The following is a 15194-nucleotide window of genomic DNA, read 5'->3' as shown; positions in this document are numbered from 1 at the left end:
GGGGTCCGAGGCTGGGATCCAGGGTCCTGAACACAGGCTCATGCCCTTGGCTCTGTGCAGGGACCCTGCAGACAACTCCTGCCTTTAGGAATCTGCCCTAGAGGAGGAGCCCCAGGGTCCCACACAATCCCAAGGGGTGGCAGTTCTAGAGGTATGAAGTTTGCCGGGGGCCTGGTTGGCCACTCCGTGCTTTGCCCCTTTTTGGTCAAAAGAGGGGTGAACAGCTACCATGAAGGGGGACAGCGTCCATGGCTTCAGGTCGGTGCTGCCTTTCATTCCCAACATATCCACCCCATGCCGCTAACCCGAGGAGTAAGAGTGGGAGAAGACTTCAGCCTGTCGAGTCCCATGTCTGTGCGAGGGGGGACAGCAGTGCGTGTGGCTGTGTGCTTGTGCATGTGGGCCCCTTGCCAGGGTGTGTGTGGCTCTGTACCCGAGAAAACATGCCTGCATGGGATCAGGTGCCCCCAGCACCTGAGTCATATGGGCTGGCTTCTAATCTTGACTTTACACATTTCGACGAGCCGTCTTGGTCAAATGCCTTCCATCCTCTGAGCCTCCGTTTCCCCACATGTACAAAGGGAGTATCAGTCCGATCTCCGGTGTTCCACATTTTCAGGTGATGGGGTCTTAGATTGCACATGTAAATGGTGACGTGGGCCAGGGGGTTAGGGGGGTTGGCTGGGCATGAGAGGCAGGGTGGAGCCTGAGCTTGAGGCTGGCTTCTACCAGCTAGGAGCATCTTTCTGACCCACGGTCTACGGTCACAGCGTTAGCCCTGGTCCTGCAGGGGCTGGAGGGAGCACGGAGCTGGCTTTGCGTGTAAGCAACTCCACCAGAGCGGGGCTGAATGGCATCATCCCTGCACGCAGGAACCTGTGTGTGCAGGTGAGTAGTTTGTCATTCTGTGTCACATTCCTGTCTGCACATGATCCAGGGCTGCCTCTTGTCTCAGACCCCAGTGAACTCAGGTGCAACAGGGTTGTGAACATGAGGTCTTTATTCTGTTTGTTCTCAAAGCAGGGAAGAGCTGGTGCTGGAGGCAGGGCGAGCGTCCGGGAGGAGCTCCACACCCCATGCCTCTGTGCGAGGGCACAGGCAGGGGAGCGCCCCAGAGGGTGCTCTAGCTCCGGGCTAGGGCCGAAGGGAGGGCCCACCTGGGCAGCAGAGGACCTCAGCGGGCCAGGGCAAAGCCAACGCGATTGTTACGCCGGTCAAACTCCGTGTAGAACTTGCGGATGAAGCTGGCCCCCAGGACCCAGACAGGCCCGGTGGGCGGTGGGACATCCAGTCCATGGAGGGCCAGGGTGCACAGGTCATCGTTGCCATAGGGATCCTGACAGGAAGCAAGCGGGTTTCCCCCACTGCCCGCCACATTACTTTTCCCCTTTCCCCTTGCCTGATCCCAGCAGCTATCCTCAGCAACATCCCCCCTTCCTCCCCCAACCCCTCCGGCCTCTCTTGCCCTCTCAACCCATCATGCACCCTCCTGGATGCAGGTACTGAGCTAGACACTGGGCAAACAATGCATCAGGCACAGTGCTACCTTCAAGAGCTTACAGTCTGGCAGAACTTCTGACCCTAGGCAAGTTATTTAGCTGCCCTAAGTCTATTGAGTATAAAAGGGGGATAAGAGTAGAGGAGCATAGCATTACTGGGGGCAGTTGCCAAGAAGATGGAGACAAGGGGATGAGCACAGTGATTCCAAACTTGGCTGCACGTTGGACCCCCCTGGGGAGTTCTGAAAAAAACACTGATGCCCAGGCTCCACCCCCGGAGGTTCTGATTTAATAGGTATGGGATGTGGCTGTTACTGGGATTTTTTAAGGACTTACTTATTGATTTACTTATTTATGAGAGAGAGAGAGTGTGTGTGCGTGCACACACAAGACAGAGGGGCAGAGGGAGAGGGAAGGAGAATCTCAAGCAGACCCTATGCTCAGTGTGGCGCCTGATGCAGGGCTTGATCTCACAACCCCAAGATCATGACCCTGAGATCATGACCCCAAGCCGAAACCAAGAGTCAGACACTTAACCAACTGCACCACCCAGGTGCCCCTTGTTACTGGGATTTTTAAAGCTTCCAGGTGACTCTAACATGTAGCTAAGTTTGAGAACCACTGATGTGGCTAAGTTTGAGAACCACTGATGTGGTCCCTTTTAAAGGGCCCTGCCCACCTGTCCTCCCTATTGTTGAGGGGCAGCTGGGAGCCTCACCCGTAACACGTAGTCTGCACTGGTAAGTGTGTAAGCTCTGCCTCCAAGGTGGAAGGAGATGTCGGGGAGTGTAGGCACCTGGTTACAGTTCACGACATACTGAGGGGAAGGCAGAGGGAGCCCTGTTGAGTGCAGGAAGTCCCCCAGCAGACACAGCCCCGTGCCTGTGGCTGGACCCCTCTGATGGATGGGGCTCTGGGGGACAAGCCACACATGGGAAGGGCGAGAGGAGAGGAGGGGAAGGCCCAGAGTGGCCCCATTTGGGCCCTACAGCTTCTGGGGTAATTCTGGGACCCAGACCAGGTGGTGCTCCCCCGCTTCTGGTGCCCCCACTCCCCCAGCTTCTTACTTCATTTGTGCTCAGCTCCTTGGCCCCCAGGGTGTCCATGAGCAGCCTCAGGGAGCTGGTGGGACCCGAGATGAACGATGCACCAGTATCAACCACTACCACGCAGCCCTCCTCGCAGACCACGGTGGCGGACCTCACAGACACCCTGGGGGAGGCCCGTGGGAGCGTCAGCCAGACAGCAGGCTGATGGGACACCACCAGGTGCATGGCTTCCCTGAATGAGGCGGTGACAGGAGGCCATGCTGGTGGTCCTGGGATGCACTGGAGGATGGGCAGGCGTGCGCTGGGGGAGCAAAGGTGCTGTCCCCTCCCCCAGCACGTGGCCTGGTGACCCACTGCCTCCTGTCGGTGGACTCCCTCCCCTCTGCTCTTCGTATCTCCATGTTCCCCAGCCCTGGACAGAGAGCTCGGAGAGTAAAGGTTGGCTGTGCCTCAGGAGAGAGTACAAGATGGTAAGGCTGCCCCTTCCCACCCCCACCCCCAGCAGCAGCATTTTTGGAGAGCGGGGAGAGTTGAGGGTTCCTGACCCTTTCATTTTGATCTGCCAGGAGCCAGTCTGGCTGACGCTCACGTAGTGGAAATTCCCTTGGTAATACTGGGGGTCGCTGCCTCCCAAGACAAGCTCTCCTCCGAGCAAGTGGGAATCCCTAGAGGAAAGATCAGAGCTCCTGGATACCCAGCACCCCAGCAACAAGGGAAGTTGGACAAGGGGACAGCGTGGGGCAGAGGAAGGCGGGAAGGGTGGCAGGGCTGGGAAGCTGCAGGAACACCACTTCTCCACCTTTCTTGCCCCTCCCCAAACCCAACCAGAGGGTTCAGCTGCACCCAATCGAGCATCCCCACAGAGAAGGATCCAGCACAAGGACAGTGAGTAGAAGGCAAGATGAGAGTTGGCCACACCCTCACTTGGGTTTGGGGAGCTGCAGGTTGAGCAAATGCATGGGTGGGGGGGCTCTTGGGGACCTGTGGGGTGAGGGTGGGTAAGCGGCAGGAGGCAAACTGAAAGGAGGGGTGGACAACGTCGGCATCGGGCAGAGCCTGGGCGTGCAGAGGTGAGTTGGACTTGGTGGTGGTGTATGTGAATCTGGACCCGATGTTCAGGAGGGTCAGGGCCATGTGGGGGCGGGGGCTCAGCTCCTTACTTGGAATTTCTGCAGAGGAAAGAGACACAGCAGAGAGGAGGCCTATGTTTCCACTGAGCCTTACCAGCCTCTTCTTGGGCAGGGTGGGTATTATGCCCTCTTTTTACCTTTTAGGTGAAGTCACTTGCCTGAAGTCACGCAAGGGGTGGGTGGGGTGAGCGGAGCCAGGCTCCCGGTGCCCCTTCCACAGCTGACCCCCTTGCCTTCCTCTCCTCCCTGCTGCACAACACCTCCCCCAGCTCAGGGCCTACCCTGGGGGGCTGGCTTCCCCTGTGCATGTGCGGGATGGGGCTCTCCAGCATCCGTGCACGTGGGGGTTTGGCACACGCTCTGCGGGCACGCGCACGTCACCGCCCTCGTTCAGAGGCATGTATGCACACACCAGCCACCTCAGCCCTGCTCCCAACACTGCAAGATCCCTCTGAGGTTCCCTCCTCCTTGTCCCAGGGTCAAGGAAGAGGCAGGCCCTCTTCTCAACAAGGCCCTTCTTCTTCCCGCCTGTGGGATTCTCCTCCCTCCCGTGGCCTCCAGGCTCCTCTGCCCTCAAGGATCTTCCACAGTTTCAATCTCTCACTTTCCATTGGCTTCTTCCTCCACCTACAAGCAAGCTCGGGCCTCCCCTAGCATTTCCAAACACCCACCCTCCTCTCTGCTTCTCCCTGCACCTCCACCTGCACCCCCTTCCTGACATTTCCTTCCCTGTCAAATCTCTCAGGGCATTCTACATCTGCCCTCACCTCCTGACACCCACATCTACCTCTCAACTGCTGGTCATCTGGCCATGCTCCACCTCTAAAAGCTCTGTCAGAGACTGCCCCGGATAAAGGGCCCATTGGTGGCCTTTGCTCAATGCCTTGCATTTTCTTTTCTCCTTTTTACCTGTATGATTTCTCTGCGCCCTGACCCTCCCCTCCACTAGCCTTATGTTCCTTCCCTTAGGATCCCTCGTGTCTAGCTCTTACTGTCTTTCCAAACCCAGCAGCCTGGGGCAGATTATAGCCTGCTCAGCAGCTGACAAGGGCTTCCCCAGGCTGGTTGAACTCCACATAAGCTCAGCCCAGACACCTATGGGGTTCAGCGCCCCCGCTCCCTGTTGCTGCTCAGAATGTTGTGATGTTTCTTGTCTTCCTTCCAGACCGTAGGCTCTGTGAGTGAAGGGACTCTGTCTTGTACACCGTGTTCATGGCTGCACCCCAGAACCTCCCACTGTGCTTGGCACATAAGCACCCAATATTTGTTGAATCAATGAGGGAGCAAATAAATGAAGCCATTAATGAATGAATGAAGTCAGCTTTCTGTGTGAGCGGGTCATGGGCCCCTCACAGTAATGCTTTACTTTCCATTACCGCCCCCTGCATTTTCGTCTTGTTCTAGAGCAGTGCTAATAGAACTTTCTATAATGATGGAAATGTTCTATATTTCTACTACCCAGTATGTAGCCACTAGTTATGTGGCTGCTGAGCACTTGAAATGTGGCTAGTGTGACTCAGGAATTGAATTTTAAAAAAATTTTAATTAATTTAAATGTAAGTGATGGTTTCCATATTGGGTAGTGGAGCTCTGCATATGGACTGAATACCACTTAATCATGAACACATCAAAATTCTGGTCCCAACTCTCCTCCTGCTCTCCCAGCTCTCCTGCCTCTCCCCCGCTGCCCCACGCACCCCACCCCCCGCCTCGGCCCCTCGAGTCCCAGGCTCACCTGCTGTAGTAGACAGAGAAGACATCCTCCTTTAGCACCCCCTGGGAGAGGATATGATCAAAGACGGGGGTGACCCCGCCAACAGCCTGTGCGGGGAAGCCCATGCCCAGAACCCCATCAAACTTGGCCAGCATGAAGGGGATCAGGGGCAGCTCTGTGACCTCTCCAAACGTCTGTGTCACTGTGATGCCGCCCACCTGTGGGAGGAAGGACCAGAGGAGACCAAGCCTACTGCCCCATTCCTGCCCAGGGTCTAGTCTAGGGCCCACGTGCCCTAGGGTGCAGCGATTTGGGATGAGACCATTTCATCAATCTCCACCCCCCCCCACCACATATCCTCTCTTCTAATACTCATGCAGGCGGTGGGGGTCCAGAGAGAAACGGGGCTGCCCTGGGACTGGGAGGGGCAGAGGCTGAGAGGGCAGGACTACCAGGAAGTAACAGAAAAGGCTCCAGGAGCTCCCACACGCCTCCCCAGGGGCCCAGCTTCTACACGGGCAGGACTGGGCCTCCGTTCCCCAGCCCCACTGTGGGTAAGGATTTCTTCAGCCCAGCCAGGCTTTCTCCCCCGGTTTCACAGACAAGGGGAGGGTAAGGAGTCCTACTGATTTGCTCTTGCATTCCACGTGTACCCCTGCCATAACTCTGACAGAAGCTGGGGAAACCCCAGAATGAGAGAGTCAGGTGCAAACCAAATGAAAAAGAAAACCAAGTCCTGGCCTTAGTCCCAAACTTTAACCTCAGCTGTGACCTTAAAACCTATGCCTGACCCTAAAACTAACTCTGACCCTAATGTCACCAGTACCGCTGACCCTGCCTCGGACCCTGATTTCAGTCTGGGCTCTGGTTAAGAAGAGCCCAGTCAGAGCTGGGTGACCTCAGGCAGGTTAGCCGACTGCAGGCTGCAGGGCTCAGGACGAGCTCTCCCATGAGCTCAATGTAAAAGGCTCCATAAATCACCCAGCGTGGAGCCAGGAGCTCAGGTTTGCTGTGTCCCAGGCACTGCAGCTTTGCGTCACCAGCCTGTGGCAGGCGGGGGGGCAGGGTTCCTCCCCTCCCCAGGCTCCAAGGTGGGCTGAACTGTACCCTCCTTAAGTATGGGCCCTCAAGTGGCAGAAGATGTTTGGGGACAGGAAGGGCAGGGGTCAGATGACCTGGGGCACTCCCACTTACAGTCACCATGTCCTGGCTCAGGAAGCCTTTGACCTTCCCATTTCCATAGTGGATGGTGAATGCTGTCCCATTCTCCATGTAGCTGGAGGATTCCGAGGAGTCATAGAGGCTGTGAATCTCTGGCAGAGGGACATAGGCTCAGGTCTGTCCAAGAGAGGCCTGGGCAGGGGGGCTCGGAGGAAGGTGCCTTGGGCGTATGGTCCTGGTGGTTGAGGGCTTAGGTGCAGGGGTGGGGTGGCCCTGAGGCTGGAGGCTTGAAAATGTGTTTCATCAATCAAGGACTGTGTTTCTTGGGCCCCTGTCAGGTGTCCATTATCTGTGAGAATTTTGTCTCAAATGAAGCATTTCAAAGGAATTTCTAATACAGGGATGAAGAAAAGATTCTGGTCCCAGTAAGCAGTCACTAAAAGGTTGTTGACTAAGGAAAGGGGTAGGAGACCCTAAGTGCCTGGGTGGGTCTGAGAATTCAGTCCTCCCCAATCCCAGGAAAGGGGAGAAATGGCCTTGCGGGTGGGCTGGGGACGCTTCCCGCTTGCCATTTTCCCTTGGTGGTCGTATCAGGAAAATGGGAGACATTTTCGTCTCTCCTCTTGGGGACAGTGGGAACAGGGGCAGAGAGGAGATAGCCCTGATGGTGGCACAGAGTGTGAGGCAGGACTGGCCAGGTGTGGAGGGGGCTGGGGGAGAGGGACCACAGGCTGTGCAGAGACGGGGGGCTTACCACAGGCCATGTAGAGAGGGCTGCACTTGGTGGAGGGCACCCAGAGGTTGGCCGAGCCCGTGTCAAAGATGACTTTGAAGGTCTGGGGTGGGGTGCCAATGCCGATCTCGCCATAGTACTGGGTCTGTGGGCGGGGGGAGGAAAGAGGCAGCTGAAGGGGCTTAGGAGCCTTGTGGTTTTGCCTGATACCCCCTCTGGCACTGGGGGTGAGATGGGGTAGATCGCACAGCCTCTCTGGGTTTCCGTGTTCTGGCAGGGCCTGGGTGGAAGGCTGAGCACCATCTTCGGACTTCCCAGGAAGTGAGACAAGAGGGCAAAATAAAAATACTGAAAATGAAACGGGGAGGTGCCCCACCTCTAGAGGGGCTACTGACGTGATCAGCAGTCAAGCTGTGCGTTGCCCGGTCACAGAAACCTGCCCCCGAGGTCACGTACCCATCCTGCCCACCAGGGACACCTCAGCTCGAGGCCCAGAGCCTGGATTCCTGCGTTCCCAACCTAACTCTGCCTCTGGGCTCCTTTCTGCCCTCTGTGCTTCTGCCTTCCCAGCTCTGAAATGGGAATTTTATAGGTTGCCTAGTGTGTCTCAGCAACTCTGTCAGAGACAGTGTGGAAAGAGCACAGAAAGCCTTGGGCCCAAGAGAGAAAGGAGATGGAGGAGCAAGGCCCCAGCCGGGCACTCACATCCAGGTAGTTGGTGAGGACCACGGGGGAGGTGCTGTTGCCAAAGGAGAATCTCTTGGCGAACTGGCTCCACTCAGCACCAAGCCTGGCCACATCCACGCCTCGCTCCTTCAGGCTTTCCCGGATGGAGGGCATTTTCTTGAGGAAGATCCTGGTCCAGGGTGAAGGAGGGAAAAACCAGAAGAGCTCTGCACTCCCCCATATTAATGGTGGGGTCCCCGAAGCTTCTAGTACAACTCTCCCTAACCTCGTCCAGACACCGAAGCATTGCTCTTGTGCTCTAAGGCCTCGCAAGGAGAATTTGCAAGCCTCCTCAAGCCAACTGCACTGGAATTAAATAATCCTCAATGCACTTCCTTCCGCTGTCTGATTTTGATCCCTGTCACTACAAAGCCGTTCGTGCGTTCCTTCTCTCAGGCCGAACACTTACTCTCTGCCCGCACTGCCCTGGATGCTAGAGATAGAAAGCTAAAGATCATCGCTGCCTTCAGGTAGCTCCAGCAGGCGGGGAGCCCAAGGAGGAAGAGGAGGACACCCAGCAATGACATCCCCTCTAAGAGAACGACTGGCACGCTCCCCTCAAGGCTGGGCAGGGGGAGGCAGTGCCGCGGGGGGCCTGTAGGTGGCAGCAGGCACCCACAGCAGCCTGCCGGGGCTTCGGATGCCAGGCCTGGGCTGCGGGCAGGAGCAGGGGGTGGGGTGGGGAGAGCAGCCAGCATCCCCAGAGGGCCTGTGCCCCCTGCCCTTGGAAAGATGTGCCTTCTTGAGCCTGAGTCCCAGTCCTTTAGCTTCTTTCCCTAACACCTGCCTCTCACCTTCGGGAGACAGAATTAAAGACACTGGGGGTGGGGGTAAAGCAGACCAAGCTGCCCCCTGGTGAGCGCCAAACACCACACTCGCCCCTATGGAGCCATCGTTGTCCTCCCTCTATGATGAGGAAGCAGAGGTTCGCAGGGATATGGTGACTCAGAAAGGATGGAGCTTGGATTCAAAACAGTGTGTCTAGTCATGTTCCCCAGAGAGCGTCCCCAGGGCTCCCATGTGAAGGCTCTTCAAGGAAGCCTTGCGGGGAGGGGTGTGTGTGTCCCTAGCTGTTGGCCAGGGGGTCCCAGGGTTGCAGCCCAATTTATGGGGAAACTATCTTCCTTTCTAGCTGCTCGCCTACTTATAGTGTCCTTTCCTGCTCACACCCAGCACTCCCGGACCCCATCGTGCCCATGGACCCCAGTGCAGCTTTCCTGCTAGCCAGGGTCCTATCTTAATGGACATGACTTGTCATAGTCATGTTACCGTTTACTGTTCACAAAGCAGTTTCACAATTATGATCTTATTCTCAGCCATCCCATGGGGTGGGTGATTATTCCCATTTTACAGACAGGAATATGGAGGGGCAGAGAAGGCCTGATACCAAAGAGGGTGCATTCTCTACCACTTACCCTGAACAGCCTCTGCTCTGGACCTTTACTTTTACCATTCTCCTTTCAGAAAGTCCCTTCCCCCCACACCCCACCTCTGCTTGGGCCCCTGCTTCATCTTCCCTGGGGCACTCCCAGCCGGCACCGCAAGCACAGCCTCATGCTCATGGAGGTGGTGCTGTCTGGTGGTGAGGACACGGCAGTTGTGGGCACATGCTTAAATCCCTTATTACTGTGTGATTTGGATCAACTTACCTAACCTCTCTGGGCCTTTTGTGAGCCCCCATGAGCTCCTCTATGAAATCAATGTGCAGATCAAACAAGCTGCCCACTGCTCAATAAATGGAAAGTGTGTGTGCAAGAGGCTAGGAAAGCACCCCGAGAATGGGGTCCTGTGTTCAGATCTCCCAAAGTACCTTGCACGGCACTGCGCACATAGCAGGTGGTAACATTTTGTATTTCAAAAGCCTCTTTCTCCACTCCTGGCCCAACCCCTTCTTCTTTTCTTTTTAAAGAGATCAAGGGAGAATGTTTTTACCTTGCTCTGCCTTTACCCTGGGGGTGGGGGTGGGGGCTGCGCCCAGGCACACTCTCACCCCACACCCCTACCCGAGCAGTTACCCTCTGGGAGCCTCTCACACGCGACCTCCCTGAGCGTCGGGGGTCCTCACCTGTAAAATGGGACTGCTGGGTTGTTGGGAAGAGGTTCTGAGATACGTGGAAAGATCCTGTGAAATCCTAGGCATTTTACAGGCTTAGCAACTATAACCATTGTTGAAACCTATCCTCTTCCAGGCACCTGGCTGGCTTAGTCTTTAGAACATGTGACGCTTGATCTCAGAGTTGTGAGTTCAAGCCCCACGTGGGGTGTAGAGATTCCTTAAAGGTGAGATCTTTAAAAAAACCTAACACCCCACCCTGCCTTTTTACCTTGAGGTCTTCTGGTTCCCCCTGCCCTCCCCACCTGAAACCCTTTCTCCTCGAGGTCCTCATCGTCCTTCTTCTCCCCCCTCTACAGCCTTAATGAACCTAGTGAACTTAATGAGTCCAGTTCCCACAGGGCCTGGCCCTGGATGGGGGTGCTAGTTCGGTCTTCCTCCTCCCTCCTCTGGACTGCCTTAAGCCTTTCTTTTAACACGGGTGAGGACGCAGCCTCAAAAAACCCGCTGGTTTTTACTGCATGTTGGCATCACGCTGAGAGCTTTACATACGTTATCTCATTAAATCTTCAAAGCAGATCTGTGAAGTAGGTGCTGTTATTATCTGTTTTAAGAACGATAAACGGAGCCCTTGAGAGGTTAAGTAACTTGGCCGAGCTTTCAGAGCTAGTCAGGTCTGCTGCTGGGGCAGGATTTAAACCAAGACAATGTAACTCTAGAAGGCTTGTATCCAACCACTATATATATTGTTCTTCCTTGGTAGGCTTCCCCATAGCACCCCCTCCTTCATAATTAGGCTGTGAGCTCCTTGAGAACAAGGGGTAGGTCTTAATCATCTCCGCAATGCCTCGCCTGGTGAGCTGAGCAGGAGCAAAAGCTTTGGGCAGAGATCAGATGACATGGCTTTTCGGCCCAGGTGACATGGCTTTTCGGCCCAGGTCGGGTGCTGCTATTGACCATAGGACACTGGCGAGTCACCTCTCTGAATGGGACGCACCTCCCTGCCCAGCTGGTCGTGGAGACTGGATGACGCCCCCTATCTGGAAGCCAGGGGTGTCAGGAAGGTGGGAACCCCCGTGCCCCCGCCACCCTCGCAGCCTGAGTTACCGTCCAAAGGCGCCAGTGTCTGCGGGGAGACCGCGGACACAGGCACCCCAGAGCACCAGCAGGAGTCCCCAGCGAGGCGTTCTGCTCCTTTGGTCCATGGTTGGCCTGGGTGCTCGGCTCTCTCTGGGATCCCCTGAAGCCCTGCGGCTCCCAGAGCCCTTCTCCTTTTATGCGCTCCGCACTTGGGATGGTCGTGATTTTGCTCTGCCCGGATTTATGATCCTGGGGCAGATGGAGGGCAGCCAGTAATAAATCCCCCCAGGGGATGGGCCTAGGTGGGTGAAGGGTGACCAGGGTTGGACGCAGAGCCGAGGAACCAGGGGAAGAAGGGCTGTGGGAAAGCAATACTGTGTGCCCTGTGACACCAGCGACCCCATCTCAGCCTGGCCCTGCGACGCCTGACTGGGCAGAGGCTGATGAGAAACGGCCGTGTTCAGGAACACGGTCAGGGCCCAGACAGGCACAAAACCTAGGTTTCCCACCTCCCAGCCAGACTCCCCCCTCCATAGCCTTCAAGCTCCATCCTCTACATTAACCCTGGCTGTGTCCCTGACTGGCCTCTCCCATGCTGCGTCTCAGTTCCCTTCTGGAACCTGGGTGACTCTTCCGTGGGAGAGCCAGACCTGGGGCCCCTGGGTCTGGTCTCCCAACTCCTCCTTCCCTTCCAGCTTGGCCCTGAGTCCCTTCCAGGCCCTGTCTCTGCCGCCTTCCCTTTTCCTTGCAGTTTACAGTCTGGGCCAGCTGTCCGTACACACACCTGGCCCCTAAATCCCAGGACTGGTGCTATTTATTCAGCCTCCGATGTCTTCTCCCGGCTGCTCCCTGCTCATTCTTCCACATGCATTTCAAATTTCACCCACCACCTGCTCCAGGCAGCAGGCCCCGATTCAGCCTGGAACTGACTGCCTTCTGCTGTGGGCTTCCACTGAGCGAAGCGAGCCCTTCCAGGAGAGCACGGACCTCAGCTGTCCCCTATCAGAGTTACCTCTGTAGACGTGTGTCTGCCTCTTGCCCAAAGGGGTGCTTAGCACTTATCAAATGAGTGAACTGGGGAACTGGCTCTGGGCTCATTGTCGGGGACCTGGGTTCTGGTTTTGACTCTACCACGAACTTGCTATGTGACGTTGGGCCCCTCTCTTCCCCTCTCTGGGCCTCAGTCCTTAAATCTGTAGCACGAGACAGGGCTGGATGGCCCTGAGGGTGCCAGACACTCTAGTGTTCTGTTCTTTGCTGCTCTCTGCACCAGCTGGGAGCAGTGAAGACTTAGAGGAGATGGGGTGCTGGTGCGGCTCAGTCGGTAGAGCATCTGACCCTTGATCTCAGGATGGTGTGTTCAAGCCCCACTTTGGTTGTGGAGCCTACTTAAAAGAAAAAAACAGAAGACTTAGAGGAGCTAATCTCTGTTACTAATGTGTTGGCTAATGAATATGTTTGGTCCTCTGAGATTTTAACACTCTCACCAAATGATGGGAGGATCTGGTGTTTCCTGGTGTAGACTCTTATCGAAGAATTTTCAGGCACTGTGGCTGGCACTGAGGGAAATATCTGGGGGCAGGGGCAAACTTTTTTAAACCCCTCAGAGTTGGGGATCTGTCTTGGCAGATTGAAAGAATATTTATTAAGCATTCCTATAGGTCTTGGTGCTCTTCATTAGATAACATTCATCGAGCATTTATTATTTGTCAGATGCTTTTCTAGACGCTGGGATTGCAAAGGTGACAAAAATAAACATTTCCACTCTCGTGGATCCCACATGTGTAGGAGAGATAGATTATCATCACAACATAAATGTAAAATAGTGATGATGACCAGTAAGTGAGGGGGCTCCAGGAAGGCATCTCCAAAGAAACAACACTCGAGTTGTGATCTGAAGGCCACGTAGGCAGGCAATGAATAGCTGGAGAGGGAAAGAAATGGAGTCCCGATATGGGCAGCATGTGCAAAGGCCCTGTGGTGAGAGGAAGCATGATGAGAATAAGGGCCAAAAGAAAGCCAGCGTGGCTAGACAGAGAGCAGAGGAAGTGGAGCAAGAGATGAGATGAGATGGGAGGCAGAGGGTGGGAAGAGCGAATGCTTGCTGAATGCTTATTATGTGCCAGATGCCATCCTCAGTGCCTAATGCATTCAACTCTCATTAACAAACCGCAGGAGGTGGTTCCCTTATTATTCCATTTTATAGATGAGGAAACAGATACGGGAGGATTCAGAAAGGAACTTGCCAAGGGTCACACTGACAATAAGTGACGCAGTCAGCCTGTAAGCTTAGGTGGTATGTCCCGGAACTCATCACACATTTGACTCGAGTATCAAACCACAAAAGTTCTTGAGCTCCATACTCTGTGTACCTGAAGAGCACAAGGGGTAAACAGGTGAAGAAAGGAATGATGATGTAACCAGATGTGTTTTGCAAAGACATGGTAGCTACAGTGTGGCTTAGCAGGGACTTTAGAATGGTCCAGAATCATGTGGCATATGCCAATTAGCCACAGCCACAGAACTAGGTTGGACCAGGGGAAGTGGGCATGGTGGAGATAAAAAAAAGATTCGATGGCTTTGAGAAAAATTCAGGAAATAAAATTGGGTGATGGACGGGATATGGGGAGTGAGGGAGAGGGAGGTGATACTGAGGGTGGAGGGGAAGAGAATCAGGATTCCAGAAGGGAAAGAGGTCTGGGAAGACTATGAGTTTGAGGACCTGTTGAGTATGAGGTTCCTTTGAAATATCCCAGGTGGAAGGGGGGTGGGGAGAAAAAAAAAAGAACTGTCCCAGGTATGACATGAAATGGCAGGTGCACATGTGGACATGGGTGAAAGATTTATGTGTTATTTGCAGTTGCTCATTAATGTCACAGATGCGAATAAAATTAGCCAGGGGCAAAACAAAGAGCCAGGAAGCCTCAGACTCCAGCTTTCATGGGTCAGCGGTGGAAGAAGAGCCTGCACAGGAGACCACAAAGAGGAGGACAGAAAGGCAGAAGGAAACCATTAAGTGTCCTTGAACAAGGAGAGCCCTTAAGGAGGGATAGTGAGGGGCACCTGGGTGGCTCAGTCGTTGGGCATCTGCCTTCGGCTCAGGTCATGATCCCGGGGGTCCTGGGATCAAGCCCCGCATCGGGCTCCCTGCTCCGCGGGAAGCCTGCTTCTCCCTCTCCCACTCCCCCTGCTTGTGTTCCCTCTCTCGTTGTGTCTCTCTCCCTCTGTCAAATAAATAAATAAAATCTTTTTTTTTTTTTTTAAAGGAGGGATAGTGAGCAATGGTTGGTGCCGCTCCAGGGTCAGGCAAGACTTGGGTTAAAATGTAGACAGGTGGCCATGGGGGCTGTTAATGGGAGTGGTTTTGGTGATGCAGAGGGATGGGAATCCAGACAGGGATGGTGGAGGAGTGACCGGAAATAGGGAGATGAAGGTGATATAGCAGAGGCCGCTGTTTTGAGAAGATGGGGATAATGAAGGAGGAAGAAGTAATGGCTGGAGGAGAATGAGGACCAGGTGAGGGGGTTTCTCTCTCCTTTCCCTGGCCTGCCCCTCTCCCTCCTTCCTTTTGAATGGTGGGAGGGAGTGTATATTTAAAGGCCTAGAAAGGACTCGGTGGAGAGGAGGGATAATCACCACCGTAAAGCCCCTGAGCGGGTGGCAGTGAGGAAGACGGGCAGGCAGGGCACGTGCCGGCAGTCACTAACCTGCCCCGTCCTGGAAGCTGAGGGCCTTTCTGTGCAGTGACTGCTACCTTCTCAGACAAGCAGGGAGAAAGGACCTCTGCCGAAATTTGGGGACGGATGGGGTTTGGAGGCATGAGGGACACGGAGGAGGTTTGAGATAGTTATAGAAAGTGAGAAGGAGCTGACTAGGGAAACTGAGAGGGTTTCTGGGAGGAAGGAGGACATTTAATGGCTGGAGATCACGCCTTCATAGGAAGCCAGTCTGCCCTGTTCTCCGCCTCCCTGCTCCCACCACAGTGCTTGGCTGCTCGGGCACGGACACGAGGACAGTGTGTGGCTGGCTTCATCCAGGGCTGGGGTGGT

At 55.0% G+C, this 15194-nt stretch overlaps 1 protein-coding gene across 2 annotated transcripts; it reads right to left on the bottom strand.

The window, feature by feature from the left end:
- Positions 1-1003: 1003 nt before the first annotated feature.
- REN (renin) lies at positions 1004-11270 on the bottom strand. 2 transcript variants are annotated; one of them, XM_045876111.3, is made up of 9 exons: positions 11173-11270; positions 7992-8142; positions 7308-7431; positions 6587-6705; positions 5414-5610; positions 3094-3234; positions 2567-2711; positions 2218-2316; positions 1004-1336 (listed from the first exon to the last, which is right to left on the bottom strand). In XM_045876111.3, the coding sequence occupies exons 1-9, from the start codon at positions 11268-11270 to the stop codon at positions 1175-1177; spliced, it is 1236 nt and encodes a 411-aa protein (XP_045732067.1). In that variant the 3' UTR covers positions 1004-1174. The 2 variants fall into 2 exon arrangements, with proteins under 2 accessions (XP_045732067.1, XP_045732068.1); XM_045876112.2 differs by having other exon boundaries at positions 3094-3213.
- Positions 11271-15194: the final 3924 nt, after the last annotated feature.

Source organism: Mirounga angustirostris, unplaced genomic scaffold (genome assembly GCF_029215605.1).
Source record: "Mirounga angustirostris isolate CCGP_5_RB_7025 unplaced genomic scaffold, mMirAng1.0.hap1 SCAF_6, whole genome shotgun sequence".
Lineage (NCBI taxonomy): Eukaryota > Metazoa > Chordata > Mammalia > Carnivora > Phocidae > Mirounga > Mirounga angustirostris.
Note: the sequence above shows the minus strand (reverse complement) of the source record. Positions and strands in the feature narration are given on the sequence as shown.